This window comes from Myxine glutinosa, chromosome 2 (assembly GCF_964187855.1).
Source record: "Myxine glutinosa chromosome 2, kmMyxGlut1.1, whole genome shotgun sequence".
Classification (NCBI taxonomy): domain Eukaryota; kingdom Metazoa; phylum Chordata; class Myxini; order Myxiniformes; family Myxinidae; genus Myxine; species Myxine glutinosa.
Window position 1 is genome coordinate 115,465,614 of NC_136262.1, and position 21,376 is coordinate 115,486,989.

At 47.6% G+C, this 21,376-nt stretch overlaps 1 protein-coding gene across 8 annotated transcripts in view; it reads right to left on the reverse strand.

Annotated features, from left to right (window-relative positions):
* The window catches only part of LOC137417043 (uncharacterized), an 87,336-nt gene that overhangs the window by 42,619 nt on the left and 23,341 nt on the right, over positions 1 to 21,376 (reverse strand). For 2 of the 8 annotated variants that reach the window (XM_068103284.2, XM_068103280.2), the window contains exons 1-5: positions 16,021 to 16,122; positions 10,080 to 10,244; positions 9,822 to 9,926; positions 9,510 to 9,734; positions 2,166 to 2,228 (exon numbers count right to left, since the gene is read on the reverse strand). In XM_068103284.2, coding sequence (XP_067959385.1) covers positions 2,166 to 2,228; positions 9,510 to 9,734; positions 9,822 to 9,926; positions 10,080 to 10,175 — 489 coding nt within the window. In that variant the 5' untranslated portion in view covers positions 10,176 to 10,244; positions 16,021 to 16,122. Of the gene's footprint in view, positions 1 to 2,165; positions 2,229 to 9,509; positions 9,774 to 9,821; positions 9,927 to 9,999; positions 10,245 to 16,020; positions 16,148 to 21,376 lie in introns of those variants that run through there. The other 6 variants (XM_068102785.2, XM_068102778.2, XM_068103289.2 and 3 more) reach the window with 6 other exon arrangements.

The window sequence follows — 21,376 nt, forward strand, 5'->3', positions numbered from 1 at the left end:
CGATTGGAGCGGTTCCTAATCGTGACACGTTTACCCAATGGAGAAATCACTAAAACGGTTGAATCAAGAGGAAAAGGAAGAACAGATTGGTTTATTAATTATTTACACAGGAAGAAGGAGAAGTACACACAGTGCAGCCTTAATAACAGTCTTATACTTATCACCAGACAAACGGACCCGCACACACACACACACTCACACGGGGATGTAGATGGTCGGGGTTGAAGGTCCAGGGATGATGTCCACAGCTCGCTCCGGTCCCCGACTCGTACCACGAAGAAGATGGTAGACGGCAGGCAAGCTCTCCGCGTGTCGTTGGCGCGGATCGGACAATTATATGGGGAAAGGTGAGCTAGGCTGGGCGGTTATTTCACAGCTTAGCCGCGTACGTAATAAATGAACCGGCTGGCGGTTATACTGGCGGTCTCAGCAAGCCCAAAGCCAAACCCCCAACGAGTTCTTGCAATCAATGCCAAACGTGACAGTCCTCTTGATCAAAGCCACAATCGTGCAAGTCCTTTGTAAAGCGCATATACTCCCCAGTCCTTTGTAATGCGCGAATATCCTCAAGTACTCATAAACCGCATAAGTCCTCTTACAAAAGCCCCTCGCTCCTCAGTCCTCTCCGCACAGTCCTCCTCGCGCAGTCCTGTGGAAGGGCTTTTCGTGCGCGATTATATAGCGCCGCCCAGCGAACCCTCTCAAATCTGCCAGACGCGCACTGACCACGCCCCTTAGGCCATGCCCACTGAGCCCTGGTCGGTTGTTGGGGTCTTACCGGCTCCGCCCTTGACGTCTGCTTGATGTGGCCACACCCCCGACCTTGCGCTCCGCCCCCTTTTCAGGCCTTACCTCGTGGCATTTGGGCTGGTTTGAGCATCCTAATGCGAGGGGCAATGGGTTGCAGACTGGATGGGCGCAATGGGGCATGGGGCGCAGACTGGATGGTGTGCAATGAGGTCGATTGGAGGGTGGGCTGCAAAATGAACGGGGCCTACTCTTATTTATTTATTTTACACAACGCAGGTATCACTATTGGAAATGGCCTTATCTCACATATACTAAGAAATAACTAACGTTCTAAGGTGACCTACGTGTTGCATGTGGACTAACTATGGGGGCAAAACCTTTAACCTTTATTAATCAAATATGTACACTTTCTCAGAAACGCAACAATACTAATATGGCACAGTCTGCAGGTGCACAAGGAATTAAGAGGAACTTAGACACTGGAGGAAGTCGTTTGGCCCATCATGGTCATGTCTGTGCTTGATCTCCAACCTATTGATTTAATAATCGTCTAATGATAGGAACCTGATCTACACAGTGTACTTCAGGTGAACCCAAGCTAAGCACTTCAGGTGTACCCAAGCTAAACACTTCAGGTGAACCCAAGCTAAGCACTTCAGGTGTACCCAAGCTAAGCACTTCAGGTGTACCCAAGCTAAACACTTCAGGTGAACCCAAGCTAAGCACTTCAGGTGAACACAAGCGAAACACTTCAGGTGAACCCAAGCTAAGCACTTAAGGTGAACCCAAGCGAAACACTTCAGGTGAACCCAAGCTAAACACTTCAGGTGAACCCAAGCTAAACACTTCAGGTGAACCCAAGCTAAACACTTCAGGTGAACCCAAGCTAAGCACTTCAGGTGTACCCAAGCTAAACACTTCAGGTGAACCCAAGCTAAGCACTTCAGGTGTACCCAAGCGAAACACTTCAGGTGAACCCAAGCTAAACACTTCAGGTGCACCCAAGCTAAACACTTCAAGTGAACCCAAGCTAAACACTTCAGGTGAACCCAAGCTAAACACTTCAGGTGAACCCAAGCTAAACACTTCAGGTGAACCCAAGCTAAACACTTCAGGTGAACCCAAGCTAAGCACTTCACGTGAAGCTGAAAAATGTCATAGCCAATTATTTGTTGCACTTTGATGAAACACAGCACTTTGAACTCTCAGTGATTTTGATATCGATTGTCTCTTCCAGTACGTTCTGAAGGTGTGTTGTGACGTCACAAGAACATTCTTCTGTAACCTTGATACACAACCTAATGATGCACCGAGTGTGTTCATACGAGTAAAATTAAAATCTTCCTTTTATGCAAGGCCTGGATTTGTGCTCCTCCAGTTTGTTTGTTTTTCTACATAACTATTTGTCCTCTCACCTGGAGTGGGTTTGGTGGTAACACGAGGTCTGCAGACGAGGTGAGGTCATCCAGGGGTTGCATCTGAAAAAGGTAAAAACGTTTTGTATTTTACACAATTGGAACCAAAGATACGTCACACACAGAGCCAGCTCAATGTGGAGCAATTTCGACATTCCAACAGAACAACATGCCATTGGGAATTTCGACATTCCAACAGAACAACATGCCATTGGGAATCTCGACATTCCAACAGAACAACATGCCATTGGGAATTTCGACATTCCAACAGAACATGCCATTGGGAATCTCGACATTCCAACAGAACAACATGCCATTGGGAATTTCGACATTCCAACAGAACATGCCATTGGGAATCTCGACATTCCAACAGAACAACATGCCATTGGGAATTTCGACATTCCAACAGAACAACATGCCATTGGGAATTTCGACATTCCAACAGAACAACATGCCATTGGGAATCTCGACATTCCAACAGAACATGCCATTGGAAATTTCGACATTCCAAAAGAACAACATGCCATTTGGAATCTCGACATTACAACAGAACATGTCATTGGGAATCTCGACATTCCAACAGAACAACATGCCATTGGGAATTTCGACATTCCAACAGAACATGCCATTGGGAATTTCGACATTCCAACAGAACAACATGCCATTGGGAATTTCGACATTCCAACAGAACAACATGCCATTGGGAATTTCGACATTCCAACAGAACATGCCATTGGGAATTTCGACATTCCAACAGAACATGCCATTGGGAATTTCGACATTCCAACAGAACATGCCATTGGGAATCTCGACATTCCAACAGAACAACATGCCATTGGGAATTTCGACATTCCAACAGAACAACATGCCATTGGGAATTTCGACATCCCAACAGAACATGCCATTGGGAATTTCGACATTCCAACAGAACATGCCATTGGGAATCTCGACATTCCAACAGAACATGTCATTGGGAATTTCGACATTCCAACAGAACAACATGCCATTGGGAATTTCGACATTCCAACAGAACATGCCATTGGGAATCTCGACATTCCAACAGAACAACATGCCATTGGGAATTTCGACATTCCAACAGAACATGCCATTGGGAATCTCGACATTCCAACAGAACAACATGCCATTGGGAATCTCGACATTCCAACAGAACAACATGCCATTGGGAATCTCGACATTCCAACAGAACAACATGCCATTGGGAATCTCGACATTCCAACAGAACAACATGCCATTGGGAATTTCGACATTCCAACAGAACATGCCATTGGGAATTTCGACATTCCAACAGAACATGCCATTGGGAATCTCGACATTCCAACAGAACAACATGCCATTGGGAATCTCGACATTCCAACAGAACAACATGCCATTGGGAATCTCGACATTCCAACAGAACAACATTCCATTGGGAATTTCGACATTCCAACAGAACAACATGCCATTGGGAATCTAGACATTCCAACAGAACATGCCATTGGGAATTTCGACATTCCAACAGAACAACATGCCATTGGGAATTTCGACATTCCAACAGAACAACATGCCATTGGGAATTTCGACATTCCAACAGAACATGCCATTGGGAATTTCGACATTCCAACAGAACAACATGCCATTGGGAATATTGACATTCCAACAGAACAACATGCCATTGGGAATCTCGACATTCCAACAGAACATGCCATTGGGAATCTCGACATTCCAACAGAACATGTCATTGGGAATTTCGACATTCCAACAGAACAACATGTCATTGGGAATTTCGACATTCCAACAGAACATGTCATTGGGAATTTCGACATTTCAACAGAACAACATGCCATTGGGAATTTCGACATTCCAACAGAACAACATGCCATTGGGAATTTCGACAATCCTACAGAAAAACATGCCATTGGGAATCTCAACATTCCAACAGAACAACATGCCATTGGGAATCTCAACATACCAACAGAACATGCCATTGGAAATTTCGACATTCCAACAGAACAACATGCCATTGGGAATTTCGACATTCCAACAGAACAACATGTCATTGGGAATTTCGACATTCCAACATGTCATTGGGAATTTCGACATTCCAACAGAACAACATGCCATTGGGAATATCGACATTCCAAAAGAACAACATGCCATTGGGAATTTCGACATTCCAACAGAACAACATGTCATTGGGAATTTCGACATTCCAACATGTCATTGGGAATTTCGACATTCCAACAGAACAACATGTCATTGGGAATTTCGACTTTCCAACAGAACATGCCATTGGGAATATCGACATTCCAACAGATCAACATGCCATTGGGAATTTCGACTTTCCAACAGAACAACATGCCATTGGGAATATCGACATTCCAACAGAACATGCCATTGGGAATATCGACATTCCAACAGATCAACATGCCATTGGGAATTTCGACTTTCCAACAGAACAACATGCCATTGGGAATATCGACATTCCAACAGAACAACATGCCATTGGGAATCTCGACATTCCAACAGAACAACATGCCATTGGGAATCTCGACATTCCAACAGAACATGCCATTGGGAATTTCGACATTCCAAAATGCCATTGGGAATTTCGACATTCCAACAGAACAACATGCCATTGGGAATTTCGACATTCCAACAGAACATGCCATTGGGAATCTCGACATTCCAACAGAACAACATGCCATTGGGAATCTCGACATTCCAACAGAACAACATGCCATTGGGAATATCGACATTCCAACAGATAAACATGCCATTGGGAATTTCGACTTTCCAACAGAACAACATGCCATTGGGAATATCGACATTCCAACAGAACATGCCATTGGGAATATCGACATTCCAACAGATCAACATGCCATTGGGAATTTCGACTTTCCAACAGAACAACATGCCATTGGGAATATCGACATTCCAACAGAACAACATGCCATTGGGAATTTCGACATTCCAACAGAATAACATGCCATTGGGAATATCGACATTCCAACAGATCAACATGTCATTGGGAATTTCGACTTTCCAACCGAACATGCCATTGGGAATATCGACATTCCAACAGAACAACATGCCATTGGGAATTTCGACATTCCAACAGAACAACATGCTATTGGGAATTTCGACATTCCAACAGAACAACATGCCATTGGGAATTTCGACATTCCAACAGAACAACATGCCATTGGGAATATCGACATTCCAACAGAACATGCCATTGGGAATCTCGACATTCCAACAGAACATGCCATTTGGAATTTCGACATTCCAACAGAACAACATGTCATTGGGACTTTCGACATTCCAACAGAACATGCCATTGGGAATATCGACATTCCAACAGAACAACATGCCATTGGGAATTTCGACATTCCAACAGAATAACATGCCATTGGGAATATCGACATTCCAACAGATCAACATGTCATTGAGAATTTCGACTTTCCAACAGAACATGCCATTGGGAATATCGACATTCCAACAGAACAACATGCCATTGGGAATTTCGACATTCCAACAGAACAACATGCTATTGGGAATTTCGACATTCCAACAGAACAACATGCCATTGGGAATTTCAACATTCCAACAGAACATGCCATTGGGAATTTCGACATTCCAACAGAACAACATGCCATTGGGAATATCGACATTCCAACAGAACAACATGCCATTGGGAATTTCGACATTCCAACAGAACAACATGCCATTGGGAATCTCGACATTCCAACAGAACAACATGCCATTGGGAATCTCGACATTCCAACAGAACATGCCATTGGGAATCTCGACATTCCAACAGAACATGCCATTGGGAATTTCGACATTCCAACAGAACAACATGCCATTGGGAGTTTCGACATTCCAACAGAACAACATGCCATTGGGAATCTCGACATTCCAACAGAACATGCCATTGGAAATTTCGACATTCCAAAAGAACAACATGCCATTTGGAATCTCGACATTACAACAGAACATGTCATTGGGAATCTCGACATTCCAACAGAACAACATGCCATTGGGAATTTCGACATTCCAACAGAACATGCCATTGGGAATTTCGACATTCCAACAGAACAACATGCCATTGGGAATCTCGACATTCTAACAGAACAACATGCCATTGGGAATCTCGACATTCCAACAGAACAACACGTCATTGGGAATTTCGACATTCCAACAGAACAACATGCCATTGGGAATTTCGACATTCCAACAGAACAACATGCCATTGGGAATTTCGACATTCCAACAGAACATGCCATTGGGAATTTCGACATTCCAACAGAACATGCCATTGGGAATTTCGACATTCCAACAGAACATGCCATTGGGAATCTCGACATTCCAACAGAACAACATGCCATTGGGAATTTCGACATTCCAACAGAACAACATGCCATTGGGAATTTCGACATCCCAACAGAACATGCCATTGGGAATTTCGACATTCCAACAGAACAACATGCCATTGGGAATCTCGACATTCCAACAGAACATGTCATTGGGAATTTCGACATTCCAACAGAACAACATGCCATTGGGAATTTCGACATTCCAACAGAACAACATGCCATTGGGAATCTCGACATTCCAACAGAACAACATGCCATTGGGAATTTCGACATTCCAACAGAACAACATGCCATTGGGAATCTCGACATTACAACAGAACAACATGCCATTGGGAATCTCGATATTCCAACAGAACAACATGCCATTGGGAATCTCGACATTCCAACAGAACATGCCATTGGGAATTTCGACATTCCAACATGCCATTGGGAATTTCGACATTCCAACAGAACATGCCATTGGGAATCTCGACATTCCAACAGAACAACATGCCATTGGGAATCTCGACATTCCAACAGAACAACATGCCATTGGGAATCTCGACATTCCAACAGAACAACATGCCATTGGGAATTTCGACATTCCAACAGAACAACATGCCATTGGGAATCTAGACATTCCAACAGAACATGCCATTGGGAATTTCGACATTCCAACAGAACAACATGCCATTGGGAATTTCGACATTCCAACAGAACAACATGCCATTGGGAATTTCGACATTCCAACAGAACATGCCATTGGGAATTTCGACATTCCAACAGAACAACATGCCATTGGGAATATTGACATTCCAACAGAACAACATGCCATTGGGAATCTCGACATTCCAACAGAACATGCCATTGGGAATCTCGACATTCCAACAGAACATGCCATTGGGAAATTCGACATTCCAACAGAACATGCCATTGGGAATTTCGACATTCCAACAGAACAACATGTCATTGGGAATTTCGACATTTCAACAGAACAACATGCCATTGGGAATTTCGACATTCCAACAGAACAACATGCCATTGGGAATTTCGACAATCCTACAGAAAAACATGCCATTGGGAATCTCAACATTCCAACAGAACAACATGCCATTGGGAATCTCGACATACCAACAGAACATGCCATTGGAAATTTCGACATTCCAACAGAACATGCCATTGGGAATATCGACATTCCAAAAGAACAACATGCCATTGGGAATCTCGACATTCCAACAGAACAACATGCCATTGGGAATATCGACATTCCAAAAGAACAACATGCCATTGGGAATTTCGACATTCCAACAGAACAACATGTCATTGGGACTTTCGACATTCCAACAGAACATGTCATTGGGACTTTCGACATTCCAACAGAACAATATGCCTTTGGGAATTTCGACATTCCAACAGAACATGCCATTGGGAATTTCGACATTCCAACAGAACAACATGTCATTGGGAATTTCGACATTCCAACATGTCATTGGGAATTTCGACATTCCAACAGAACAACATGTCATTGGGAATTTCGACTTTCCAACAGAACAACATGCCATTGGGAATATCGACATTCCAACAGATCAACATGCCATTGGGAATTTAGACTTTCCAACAGAACAACATGCCATTGGGAATATCGACATTCCAACAGAACATGCCATTGGGAATATCGACATTCCAACAGATCAACATGCCATTGGGAATTTCGACTTTCCAACAGAACAACATGCCATTGGGAATATCGACATTCCAACAGAACAACATGCCATTGGGAATTTCGACATTCCAACAGAATAACATGCCATTGGGAATATCGACATTCCAACATATCAACATGTCATTGGGAATTTCGACTTTCCAACAGAACATGCCATTAGGAATATCGACATTCCAACAGAACATGCCATTGGGAATTTCGACATTCCAACAGAACAACATGCTATTGGGAATTTCGACATTCCAACAGAACAACGCCATTGGGAATATCGACATTCCAACAGAACAACATGTCATTGGGAATTTCGACATTCCAACAGAACAGCATGCCATTGGGAATTTCGACATTCCAACAGAACATGCCATTGGGAACTTCGACATTCCAACAGAACAACATGCCATTGGGAATCTCAACATTCCAACAGAACAACATGCCATTGGGAATCTCGACATTCCAACAGAACATGCCATTGGGAATCTCGACATTCCAACAGAACATGCCATTGGGAATTTCGACATTCCAACAGAACAACATGTCATTGGGAATTTCGACATTCCAACAGAACAGCATGCCATTGGGAATTTCGACATTCCAACAGAACATGTCATTGGGAATTTCGACTTTCCAATAGAACAACATGCCATTGGGAATTTCGACTTTCCAACAGAACAACGTCATTGGGAATTTCGACATTCCAACAGAACAACATGTCATTGGTAATTTCGACATTCCAGCAGAACAACATGCCATTGGGAATCTCGACATTCCAACAGAACATGCCATTGGGAATTTCGACATTCCAACAAAACAACATGCCATTGGGAATTTCGACATTCCAACAGAACAACATGCCATTGGGAATCTCGACATTCTAACAGAACATGCCATTGGGAATCTCGACATTCCAACAGAACAACATGCCATTGGGAATTTCGACATTCCAACAAAACAACATGCCAATGGGAATTTCGACATTCCAACAGAACAACATGCCATTTGGAATCTCGACATTCCAACAGAACGACATGCCATTGGGAATTTCGACATTCCAACAGAACAACATGCCATTGGGAATTTCGACATCCCAACAGAACAACATGCCATTGGGAATTTCGACATTCCAACAGAACAACATGCCATTGGGAATTGGTGGAGGAGAGGGTGGGAAAGTGGGCAGAAAAAAAAACCTGGAGATGTTCACCCAAATCCCACATCCCCCTCAGATCCCTCAACCCCAATAGGCACATGCAGGCTGATCACACTAACCTCCTCTTCTTCACTCGGACATCTTCTGCAAGCAGAGATTGTCAACCTGTGATGAACACCTCTGGTCGTGCCATTCTTGAAAGTCCGCCGATCGCCATCTCGAGTATTTTTCAACGTGGCGTTGCCGTCTGAGTGTTGGACGCGAAGGAGCTGAGAGTCTTCAGAGCGAGACCCATCCAAATGCCCACCTGGGAAGCGCCAGGTCAGCAGGTGTAGCTCGTCCACCTGGTGACGCAAAGGAGAGGTGGCTTCGTGTATGAACATCTGCACAAAACATTTGTAAAATCATGAACAGCAATGAGAACAGCGAACCCTGGAGCAATAGAGGGCCGTGAGCTCCTGCAGAAGCAACGCAACCTCGGTGAACGTCAGTCTGTGACTTTGCGTACCACGTGACAGACTTCCGTCCAGCGTCACCTGCACAACGAACAGAGGAAAAGGAGAGAAAACATTCCGCGAACAAGAACCAATTCAAATAGCAAATACACACCTGGTCGTCCGATGGACCAAAAGTGCAGAAACTTGGAGTTTAATCAAGTCTCTCCACAAACGTAGAACTCGGCCTCTCACCCTGCGCACACACTGCTCCAGAAGATTTGGAATGGAAGGACTCCACAGGTGTCTACCTGACAGGCGCTGCCTCCTCAGGTGTTCCAGCAACTCCATCCTCCGCTTCTCGTGACAACCATACCCAGAAAGGCCCAATCACTGCCATGGAAAGCAGCGATTGGTACTCTGCACATCACAATGAAAGGAAACTCAGGTTCCCAGGCTCTTTGCTCTTCCCAAATGAATGACCAGCTGTTTGCACTCACTCGAGCTGTTGTTTTGACAAACTACATTTAATACCAGAACGGCACTAGGAAGAGGGCACACCTCCACCAGGCTGAACAGGTTACGTATTCGTATCCCACCGATAGGTCGGATCTGGATCCAGACCTGAACCAAAACCGAATCGGTTTGTTCTCGTCACCAAACCAACTCATACACCGAATTTGGTCATAACTCGTCCACAGGTTTTTGAGGTATTATTATTATTATTATTATTATTATTATTATTATTATTTTGTACACAAAATGGAGGCTCGTGGAAGAGCTAACATTGATCAATAAAAAAGACAAACTGACATAAAACACATGATAAAGGGAGCGGGAGATAAGATGGAGAGCAGGGACATCGGGAGATCTGTGGGAGGGAGAGGGCTTGAGGGGAGGAGGCATGGGAAGGGGGGGGGAGGTAAAAAAACACATGGACACAGCTAGGACTTCCAGGAAAGAAGTCGGTATTGCAAAAAAGTGGATCTGGGGTGAATTAACGGGGGTAGAAAAGATCAAGGTTTTGGATGGGGGAAGATAAGAGATGGTGGTGAACAGCTGTTTTAAAGACCTGGAGGGAGGAGTGGGATTGAAGAGAGTGTGGGAATTTGTTCCAAAGGTGGGAGAAAAGAGGAATGAAGGAGTGAAGGTGAGCAGAGAGCCTAGATTTTGGCAGTTTAACCATAAGAGGGTTGCTGGCAGATCTTGTGCAACCTGTAGGAATATTTGGGGAACCGAGCACAGAGAGAGCTGGGGGAGCAAGGCCGGAGAGGAGCCGGTAGAAGACAGAAAGACCACCAACATACCTGCGGGTAGAGAGTGAAAGGCCCTCATAATCAGCTTCATCGCAGGAGATTCCAATGATTCTGAAAGCTTTGGTTTCAACAGCGTGAAGCCGAGCTAGGTGTGAGGCAGGAGCACCAGCCCAGAGCGGAGAGCAGTATTCCATTGAGCTGCAGATGAAAGCTTTGTATGTGGAGAGGAGCTCAGGTGTGCCAAGGAAGGACTTCGCACGACGGAGGATGCCCAGTCGGCGACTGGCTTTGGAGGCCAGCTTGGAAATATGGTTTTCCCAGGAAAGATCATGGCAGATAGTGAGACCCAAAAGCTTGAGTGACAGAACTTCTTGGAGAGGATTGTTGAGAAAGTGGATGGGAGGGTTGTCCAGTCGGTCTTTTCGGAGACACATCGTAAGAGTGTGAGATTTGTCAGGATTGAAAGACATGTTCCACTCGTTTGACCAGTCTGTGATTTTGTCCAGGTCTGCAGAGAGTGAGGAGGCTGCAGACTGCCGATCTGAGGGATGAGGAATGGAGCGACAGAGAGTAGAGTCATCAGCAAAGGGATAGAGAGGATTTTCCAGAGAGTCGGAGAGATCATTGATGAAGACCAGAAATAGCACAGGGCCCAGAACACTACCTTGGGGAACTCCAGCCTGAACAGGAAGGGGAGATGAGAGAAATCCATTCAGGGCCACACGATGACTACGACCAGAGAGGAAGTCCGCCAGCCATGCGTGGAGATTTCCATGGATACCATAGGAGGAGAGTTTGGTGAGCAGAGCAGGGTGCCAGACCGTATCGAAGGCACGTGATATGTCGAGGGAGACAGCTCTGATTTCCTCTTTGGCATATCCTGCTGATCCTGCTTACAAACTGATGAGATATCCTGCTTACAAACAAACAGGGACGAAAACATAACCTCCGTCCACCTTTGGTGGTTGTGGTGGTGGTGGTAACAAATTGCAAACTCTTGCACATGAAATGGCCCACATACCTGCACGAGGTGATCGTCATGGGTCAACTGGCTGGTGAGGGTAGGAATTTGGAATTTCTCCAGGGTGTTGAAGACAATTGCTGTTTCTGTGCAAAAGACACCACGGAATCTTTAACATTCACCAGCAACCAATGGGAGTGGACGGGTCCCCAGATTAATGTCCCATCCAGGACATTCATGCACCAGGACAACAGTTCTTATTGTCAGGTCGGGATTCTAACTGAGTGTAAATAGCCCAAAGATAAATCCACAACCTCTGACTGGTTGGGGTCCAGCATTAGACACTCTATGGATGATATTACTCCATTTCGACGGTTTCTAACATGGTGCGGGACCACCATTGGATTGATGTTAGTGGCATTCAAATAGAGTCTGATTGAGTCGATGCACCTCATCCTGGGGCGTCCCGAGGTCTGCACCAACCAGGTGCATTTGCTATGTACCTGGTAGGGTGGTAGTTGAGTTAGCATGCGATGGAGACATCCGTACCATCGCATATATCGTTGGCATAGAAAAGAGGATGCAAGTGGCTGTTGGGTGCTTTACCAGACATGGTGATCGATGATGTGCTGGACCCATCGGATACTTTCTAAGCACTGGAGACACTGCACATCAAAGTGGTCAAGTCTAGGTAGATCAGTACTGGTGGTGGTCCAGTCTAGGTAGATCAGCACTGGTGGTGTTCCAGTCTAGGTAGCTCAGCACTGGTGGTGGTCCAGTCTAGGTAGGTCAGCACTCGCGGTGGTCCAGTCGAGGTAGATCAGCACTGGTGGTGGTGCAGTCTAGGTAGATCAGCACTGGTGGTGGTCCAGTCTAGGTAGATCAGCACTCGCGGTGGTCCAGTCTAGGTAGATCAGCACTGGTGGTGGTCCAGTCTAGGTATATCAGCACTAGCGGTGGCCCAGTCTAGGTAGATCAGCACTGGCGGTGGTCCAGTCTCGGTAGATCAGCACTGGCGGTGGTCCAGTCTAGGTAGATCAGCACTGGCGGTGGTCCAGTCTAGGTAGATCAGCACTGGTGGTGGTCCAGTCTAGGTAGATCAGCACTGGCGGTGGTCCAGTCTCGGTAGATCAGCACTGGCGGTGGTCCAGTCTAGGTAGATCAGCACTGGCGGTGGTCCAGTCCAGGTAGATCAGCACTGGTGGTGTTCCAGTCTCGGTAGATCAGCACTGGTGGTGTTCCAGTCTAGGTAGATCAGCACAGGTGGTGGTCCAGTCTAGGTAGATCAGCACAGGTGGTGGTCCAGTCCAGGTAGATCAGCACTGGTGGTGGTCCAGTCTAGGTAGATCAGCACTGGCGGTGGTCCAGTCTCGGTAGATCAGCACTGGTGGTGTTCCAGTCTAGGTAGATCAGCACAGGTGGTGGTCCAGTCTCGGTAGATCAGCACTGGCGGTGGTCCAGTCTCGGTAGATCAGCACTGGTGGTGGTCCAGTCTAGGTAGATCAGCACTGGTGGTGGTCCAGGTTTCCACTCTACACAGGAACAAATGACTAGTGCATGGTACATCTTGATCTTCGTCGACAATTGAATGTGACGCTTGTTGAATAAAGGACTCTCGGGGGTCATGCCTCCACCTTTGTGGTTTATGGGTAGGGAGTGGTCTGGTCTCAGATAGTCCTGAAAGCCGCCGGGTACACTTTTCACTTTCGAGTGTGTGGTTGCTCCACAGGTATCTGCTCCCACATTATGAACAAATTCATTATTAAATACGAGTTCTCTCACAAGGACCTTCAATCTCACCCTACTCAGCGAGGCGTTTCCTCAAGAGGAATTTCCTCCTCCCCATGGATGCCAACCAATGGGAATTGTCCGTGCGTTATGCTTTTCAAGCGAGGAAGCAGCATATACAATTTTCAAAGTCTTTGGTATGACTTGCACATGGTTAGAATCACGGACCTGCCAGACTCAAAGCAGACCCACTAACCAATAGCAGAGATGAAGGCCAAAACAGGGAAGGCAGACAAATGGGTGTTGGGAGGAATGGTGTGCACAAGATGGACACAGAAGGGAACTCTCTGGAGGGAAAACTGGAAATTGGGAAGGAGGACAACTTGGGATGGGCCTAACAAGGGTAGAAACAATCGTGGGATTATCTGAGGTGGTCTTGAAGACCTGAAGGGAAAAGTGAGATTGAAGAGGATGTGGAAGTTTGTTCCACGGGTGGGAAAAAAAGTGGAACGAATGAGTGGAGGTGAGCAGTGAACCTGGATTTCGATAGTTTAACCAGAATTAAGTTGATAGTTGTCCATGTGAGCCCTACTGAAAACTAGGGGGACAAAGCATGGAATGAGCAGAGAGTGCAAGACCATAAAGGAGGTGGTAAAAGACAGAGAGACCACCGACCTGTCTGCAATGGCGAAGTGATAGGCCCAAAGGCTCAGCTTCATTGAGGGAGATTCCAATGATCTTGAAGGTCTTGGTTTCCACGGCATCAATCTGAGCAAGGTGTGAGTCAGGTGCACCAGCCCAGAGGGGAGAGCAGTACTCCATCAAGCTGCGGATGAAGGTCTTGGTTTCCACGGCATCAATCTGAGCAAGGTGTGAGTCAGGTGCACCAGCCCAGAGGGGTGAGCAGTACTCCATCAAGCTGCGGATGAAGGCCTTGGTTTCCACGGCATCAATCTGAGCAAGGTGTGAGTCAGGTGCACCAGCCCAGAGGGGTGAGCAGTACTCCATCAAGCTGCGGATGAAGGCCTTGGTTTCCACGGCATAAATCTGAGCAAGGTGTGAGTCAGGTGCACCAGCCCAGAGGGGTGAGCAGTACTCCATCAAGCTGCGGATGAAGGCCTTGGTTTCCACTGCGTCCATCTGAGCAAGGTGTGAGGCTTCATGTGATAGGAGTTCATGTGTGCCAAGGAAGGACATTGTACGACGGAGGATCCCTAGAGGACTGCTGGCTTTGGAGACCAACTTGAAATGTGGTTTACCCCAGAGAGATCATGGCCGATAGTGACAGGAAGTAGATGGGGTGGAGAGAGGGGGGATAGGAGGAGAGGAGGGGGAGAGAAGGGGGAGAGAAGGGGGAGAGGAGGGGAGAGGAGGGGGAGAGGAGGGGGAGAGAGGGGGGAGAGAAGGGGGAGAGAAGGGGGAGAGAAGGGGGAGAGAAGGGAAGGGGAGGGGAGAGAAGGGGGAGGGGAGGGGAGAGGAGGGGGAGAGAGGGGGGAGAGAGGGGGGAAGAGAAGGGGAGGAGGGAGAGGGGGGAGGGGGAGAGGAGGAAGAGAAGGGGGGAGGAGCGGAGGAGGGAGGAGGAGGGAGGGGGAGGAGAGGGGGAAGAGAAGGAGGAAGGATAGGGGGTTTATGCAGGACATATCCCAAGTGTTTGGCCAGATTGTGATGTTGGCCTGAAGAGAGGGAAAAGGCTGCAGCCTGCCGATCTGAAGGATGAGGGACGTCACGGCAGAGGGTGATGAACCACTCACTCACTGCAAATCAGTAAAACAATTACAAACCGCATAACTAACTAAACCTGTTTACTCAAACACAAGAAACCCAAACATCCAAAAAAAAACAAACCTAAATAAGCGATTTCTCGATCTTGCGCCAAATTAAAAAAAATTACCCTTAATTGGGGATTAATTACGATTCCGACCCCGTGGGCTCATTGAAACGGTGAATGACGTCACGTTCATACGTCATCGCTCAATAACCAGGTAAATTAATTTCGCCTCGCGTGTTGTGGAGTACAGTAAGTACGAGTATGTGTAATGGATGATTCAAACCCGCCGTGCTTCGCCGTGCTCGGTCGTCTCTCTGTACCCCGCAGGTACGCAGGTAGCAATGTGGGAATAATCTAATCATTGCGCCATAATGATTATGTTATTATCGTCAATTATAATCGCGTCACAAAATCGATTCCCAAGTTATTGCTTTTAATCGTTCACAAACCGCGCGAATTTGTCACCGGCATGTTACGACTCACCTGCTCGTTCATATTAACCACGCCCCGTTACGTCAGCGGCGAAGAGCGCAACTAGCGTGAGGCCTCGTGGGTTTCACTGAGGCGTCGCGGCGGAGCGATCCAAGCGGCATTTTTGTGTAATGCGGTCGAGGCAAAGGGAGGTGATGCGACTAATGAGGGCCGGCTATTCGTCCGCGGAATCAAACAATCCCTTCGTGTTCCCAAATATTTCACACTTTTCCGAACATTTTATGGCCCCGAACACAATTATAATATCTTCGTTTGGGAAACCTCCCTCTTCAGGCGGTTCTGTTCTCAATTTGGTTCGACAGCCCAAGCCGTTTCCTGGTAAGTGTTGCACTGGAACTGGAAGCTTTTCCATCCATCCCTTCCTCCCTTCCTCCCTTCCTCCCTTCCTCCCTTCCTTCCTTCCTTCCTTCCTTCCTTCCTCCCTCCCACAGCATTCGTTAGAGCAGGCATTTGTAATTTGTTCAGGATGCCGGAGATAGCTCGCCGACTCTTCGCGAAGGACACCATGGGGTCTTTAACGTGCGTCGACGAATACATGCAGACAGGACGCCCGGCTTAACGCACACCTGTGAAACACCAGGATGACGGTTTACAGTAGGATCGGGATGCGAACCCAAGCTCCCTCTAATCCAGAGTCGAGGCCGTCATCCTGCCAGTCCAAGAGGATGTAGAGAGGGAGTCGAGGTGTGTTATTAATGGTCTGTATCTGTATGGCCAACCCTGGTTTTAGGTTTATATTACTATTAGTAAATGGCGCGTTTATAAACATTCCCTACTAATTATTCACGATGAGTGAACAGTCAATCGCGGGAGTATTAAACTAGTAATACTAGTATTAGAGACCAGAACCATTCTTGACCATGTTATTGAATGTCAATGGAGACCCTCATTTTTTGTCCCCCGTCTCCGATATCGTTATTAAAATGAGCTCCGATCATCCGACCGACAGACAGTCCCACCGATCATCCGACCGACAGACAGTCCCACCGATCATCCAACCGACAGACAGTCCCACCGATCATCCGACCAACAGACAGTCCCACCGATCATCCGACCGACAGACAGTCCCACCGATCATCCGACCGACACAGTCCCACAGATCATCCGACCGACACAGTCCCACCGATCATCCGACCGACAGACAGTCCCACCGATCATCCGACCGACAGACAGTCCCACCGATCATCCGACCGACAGTCCCACCGATCATCCGACCGACAGTCCCACCGATCATCCGACCGACACAGTCCCACCGATCATCCGACCGACACAGTCCCACCGATCATCCGACCGACACAGTCCCACCGATCATCCGACCGACACAGTCCCACCGATCATCCGACCGACACAGTCCCACCGATCATCCGACCGACACAGTCCCACCGATCATCCAACAGACAGACAGTCCCATCGATCATCCGACAGACAGACAGTCCCATCGATCATCCGACAGACAGACAGTCCCATCGATCATCCGACCGACAGACAGTCCCACTGATCATCCGACCGACAGACAGTCCCACTGATCATCCGACCGACAGACAGTCCCACCGATCATCCGACAGACACAGTCCCACGGATCATCCGACAGACAGACAGTCCCACTGATCATCCAACCGACAGTCTCACTCATTATCCGACCGACTATCGATCGTCTGACGACAATCTGACCTACCGACCATCCAATTGTCCGACCGACAATCTGACTTACCGACCATCCGAGCGTCCAACTGACCGACGATACAATCGTCTGACCGACCATCCGACCTACCAGCTATCCGATCATCCATCCGAGCATCCAACCGACCATCCGACCTATCAACTATCCGATCATCCATCCAAGCGTCCAACCATCCAAACAACCATCCGACCGACCCACCATCCAAACGACCAAATGTCCGACCGACCGACTGGACCATCCGATCGACCGATCGACCATCCGATTGTCCGACCGACCGACAATCCAACCAACCGACTATCCAATCATCATCCGACCGAGCGTCCAATCGACCATGCAATCGTCCGACCGACCGACCATCCAAGCGTCCAACCTACCGACTATCCAATCTGCCGACCGACAATCCAACCTACCGACCCTCCGAGCATAGAACCGATCAACTATCCAATCTTCCGACCGACAATCCGACCTACCGACCATCTGAGCGTCCAACCGACCATGCAATCATCCGACCGATAATCCGACCTACCGACTATCCGAGCGTCCAACCGACCATGCAATCATCTGACCGACCGACCATCCGAGCGTCCAACCGACCATGCAATCATCCGACCGATAATCCGACCTACCGACTATCCGAGCGTCCAACCGACCATGCAATCATCCGACCGACCGACCATCCGAGCGTCCAACCTACCGACTATCCAATCTGCCGCCCGACAATTGTCTGCTGACAATTGTCTATCCAATCTGCCGACCGAGCATAGAACCGATCAACTATCCAATCTTCCGACCGACAATCCGACCTCCCGACCATCTGAGCGTCCAACCGACCATGCAATCATCCGCCCGACAATTGTCCGACCGACCGACAATTGCAATCCGACCTACCGACTATCTGAGCGTCCAACCGACCATTCAATCGTCCGACCGACAATCCGACCATCCGAGCGTCCAACCAGCCATGCAATCGTCCGACCGACAATCCGACCTACCGACTATCCAATCTTCCGACCGACAATCTGACCTACCGACCCTCCGAGTGTAGAACCGATCAACTATCCAATCTTCCGACCGACAATCCGACCTACCGACCCTCCGAGTGTAGAACCGATCAACTATCCAATCTTCCGACCAACAATCTGATCTACCGACCCTCCGAGCGTAGAACCGATCAACTATCCAATCTTCTGACCGACAATCCGACCATCTGCGCGTCCAACCGACCATGCAATCACACGATCGACAATCCGACTATCCAATCTTCCGCACCCGACCTACCGACTATCCAATCTTCCGACCAACAATCCGACCTACCGACTATCCAATCTTCCGACCGACAATCCGACCTACCGACTATCCAATCTTCCGACCGACAATCCGACCTACCAACGATCAAATCATCCATCCAAGCGTCCAACCGACCTACCGACCTACCAACTATCAAATCATCCATCCGAGTGACCAACCGACCATCCGACCTATCAACTATCAAAATCATCCATCCGAGCATCCAACCAGCCATCCGACCTAACAACTATCAAATCATCCATCCAAGCGTCCAACCATCCGACCAAGCATCAAACCAACCAAACAACCATCCGACCGACCTACCATCCAAATGAACAAATGTCCGACCAACCAACGGACCGTCAGACTGACCGACCAGACTATCCGATCGTCTGACTATCCGATCGTCTGACTATCCGATCGTCTGACTATCCGATCGTCTGACTATCCGATCGTCCGACTATCCGATTGTCCAACCGACTATCCGATCGTCCGACTATCCGATTGGCCGACCGACAATCCGACCTACCGACCGACCATCCAACCGACTATCCAATCGTCTGACCGACCATCCAACTGACCATCCATCCAACCTACCGACCCATCCGACCGACCGAGCCAGCGAGCATCCAACCAACCAAACATCCAACCGACTATCCAATCTTCTGACCGACTATCCAATCTTCTGACCGACTATCCAATCTTCTGACCGACTATCCAATCTTCTGACCGACTATCCAATCTTCTGACCGACCATCCGACTGAGCGAGCATCCAACCAACCAACCAACCAACCATCCGACCGACCCACCATCCAAACGACCGACTGACAATCCAACCGACAATCCGATCATCGGACCGACCATCCAACCTACCAACCATCCGACCACAGACCAAGCGACCAACAGTCCGACTATCCAACCGACCGACTGACCATCCGAGTGTCCACCCGACCAACTATCCGATCATCCATCAAACCTACCAACTACCCAATTATCCATCCGAGCGTCCAACTTACCAACTACCCAATCATCCATCCAAGCGTCCAACCTACCAACTATCCGATCATCCATCCGATCGTCCAAGCATCCAACCAACCAAACAACCATCCGACCGACCTACCATCCAAACGACCAAATGTCCGACCAACCAACGAACCGTCCGACCGGACTATCCGATCGTCCGACCGACCGACTATCCGATCGTCCGACCGACCGACTATCCGATCGTCCGACCGACACTGTCCAACCGACCAACAGATGATCCGTTTGTCCGACTGACAATCCGACCAACCTACTATCCGATTGTTCGACTGACAATCCGACCAACCGACCGACTATCCAATCGTCTGACCAACCATCCATCCGACCTACCGACCGACCATTCGACTGAGGGAGCACCCAACCAACCAACCATCCGACCAACCCACCATCCAAACGACCGACTGTCCGACCGACCGACCCGACAATCCAAACAACAGTCCGACCGACCATCGAACCCACCGACGGATTATCCGACGAACTTTCTGAGCGTTGACTGACCATCCGATCATCCGAACAACCGACTATACAATGGTCCGACCAACCAACACAACGATCATCCGTCCATGTACTTTTGTGTACACGATATTTTAAAACCGTTCAACATTTAGCTTTCATATTGCAGATATCTATTCCTCATGACATTATCTGAAGCTGATTAGATCATGGTGGTGATTGGATGAATTGTTACCATGGTAACGATCTTGGTAACTTGGCTTCTGTACTCGATATTTCAAAAACCGTTCAATATTGAAGTTTCATATTACACAGACAGATCTATTCCTCATACCATCCAAAAGGTGGGAGACCTAGAGAATCAGCTCCTTCTTCACCTTCATTCTTTTTTAGGTTATTTCTGAGTATTTCTCCAAAATAACCTCAGAGTGGGTCCCATCCGTCCATCCGTTAACATTTGACTAAAACAAGTCAAACGACCAGACCGATACGGACAAAATTTGGTACGATGCGCCAGGATAGCAACGTCAGGGGGTTATGCTCCCCATCTGGATCCACCCATATAAGAGGCTGAAAAGGGGGCTTTCACCTTAAATTCAGGTAATTTATTTTAAAATCTCAGAAACCCTGAGGAAACAAGAAGAAAAAGACATAAGATGTCATTGCCACCGGCGTTGTTTCAGTAATCAAGGGAGGTGCAAAGTGCCCCTCTGTGTATATCTGAATCAAATTGGCTACTGCCGACCGAGTTGGTATACTGTATGAATCAAATTGGCGCCCCTTTATATGAACTTTTCTAGAGCATTCCTTGGTTCCTCCTAAGAACACAAGGGTAGACAAGCATGCACACAAGATTTTTTAAAATGTCCCTTCTTTTCTATTGT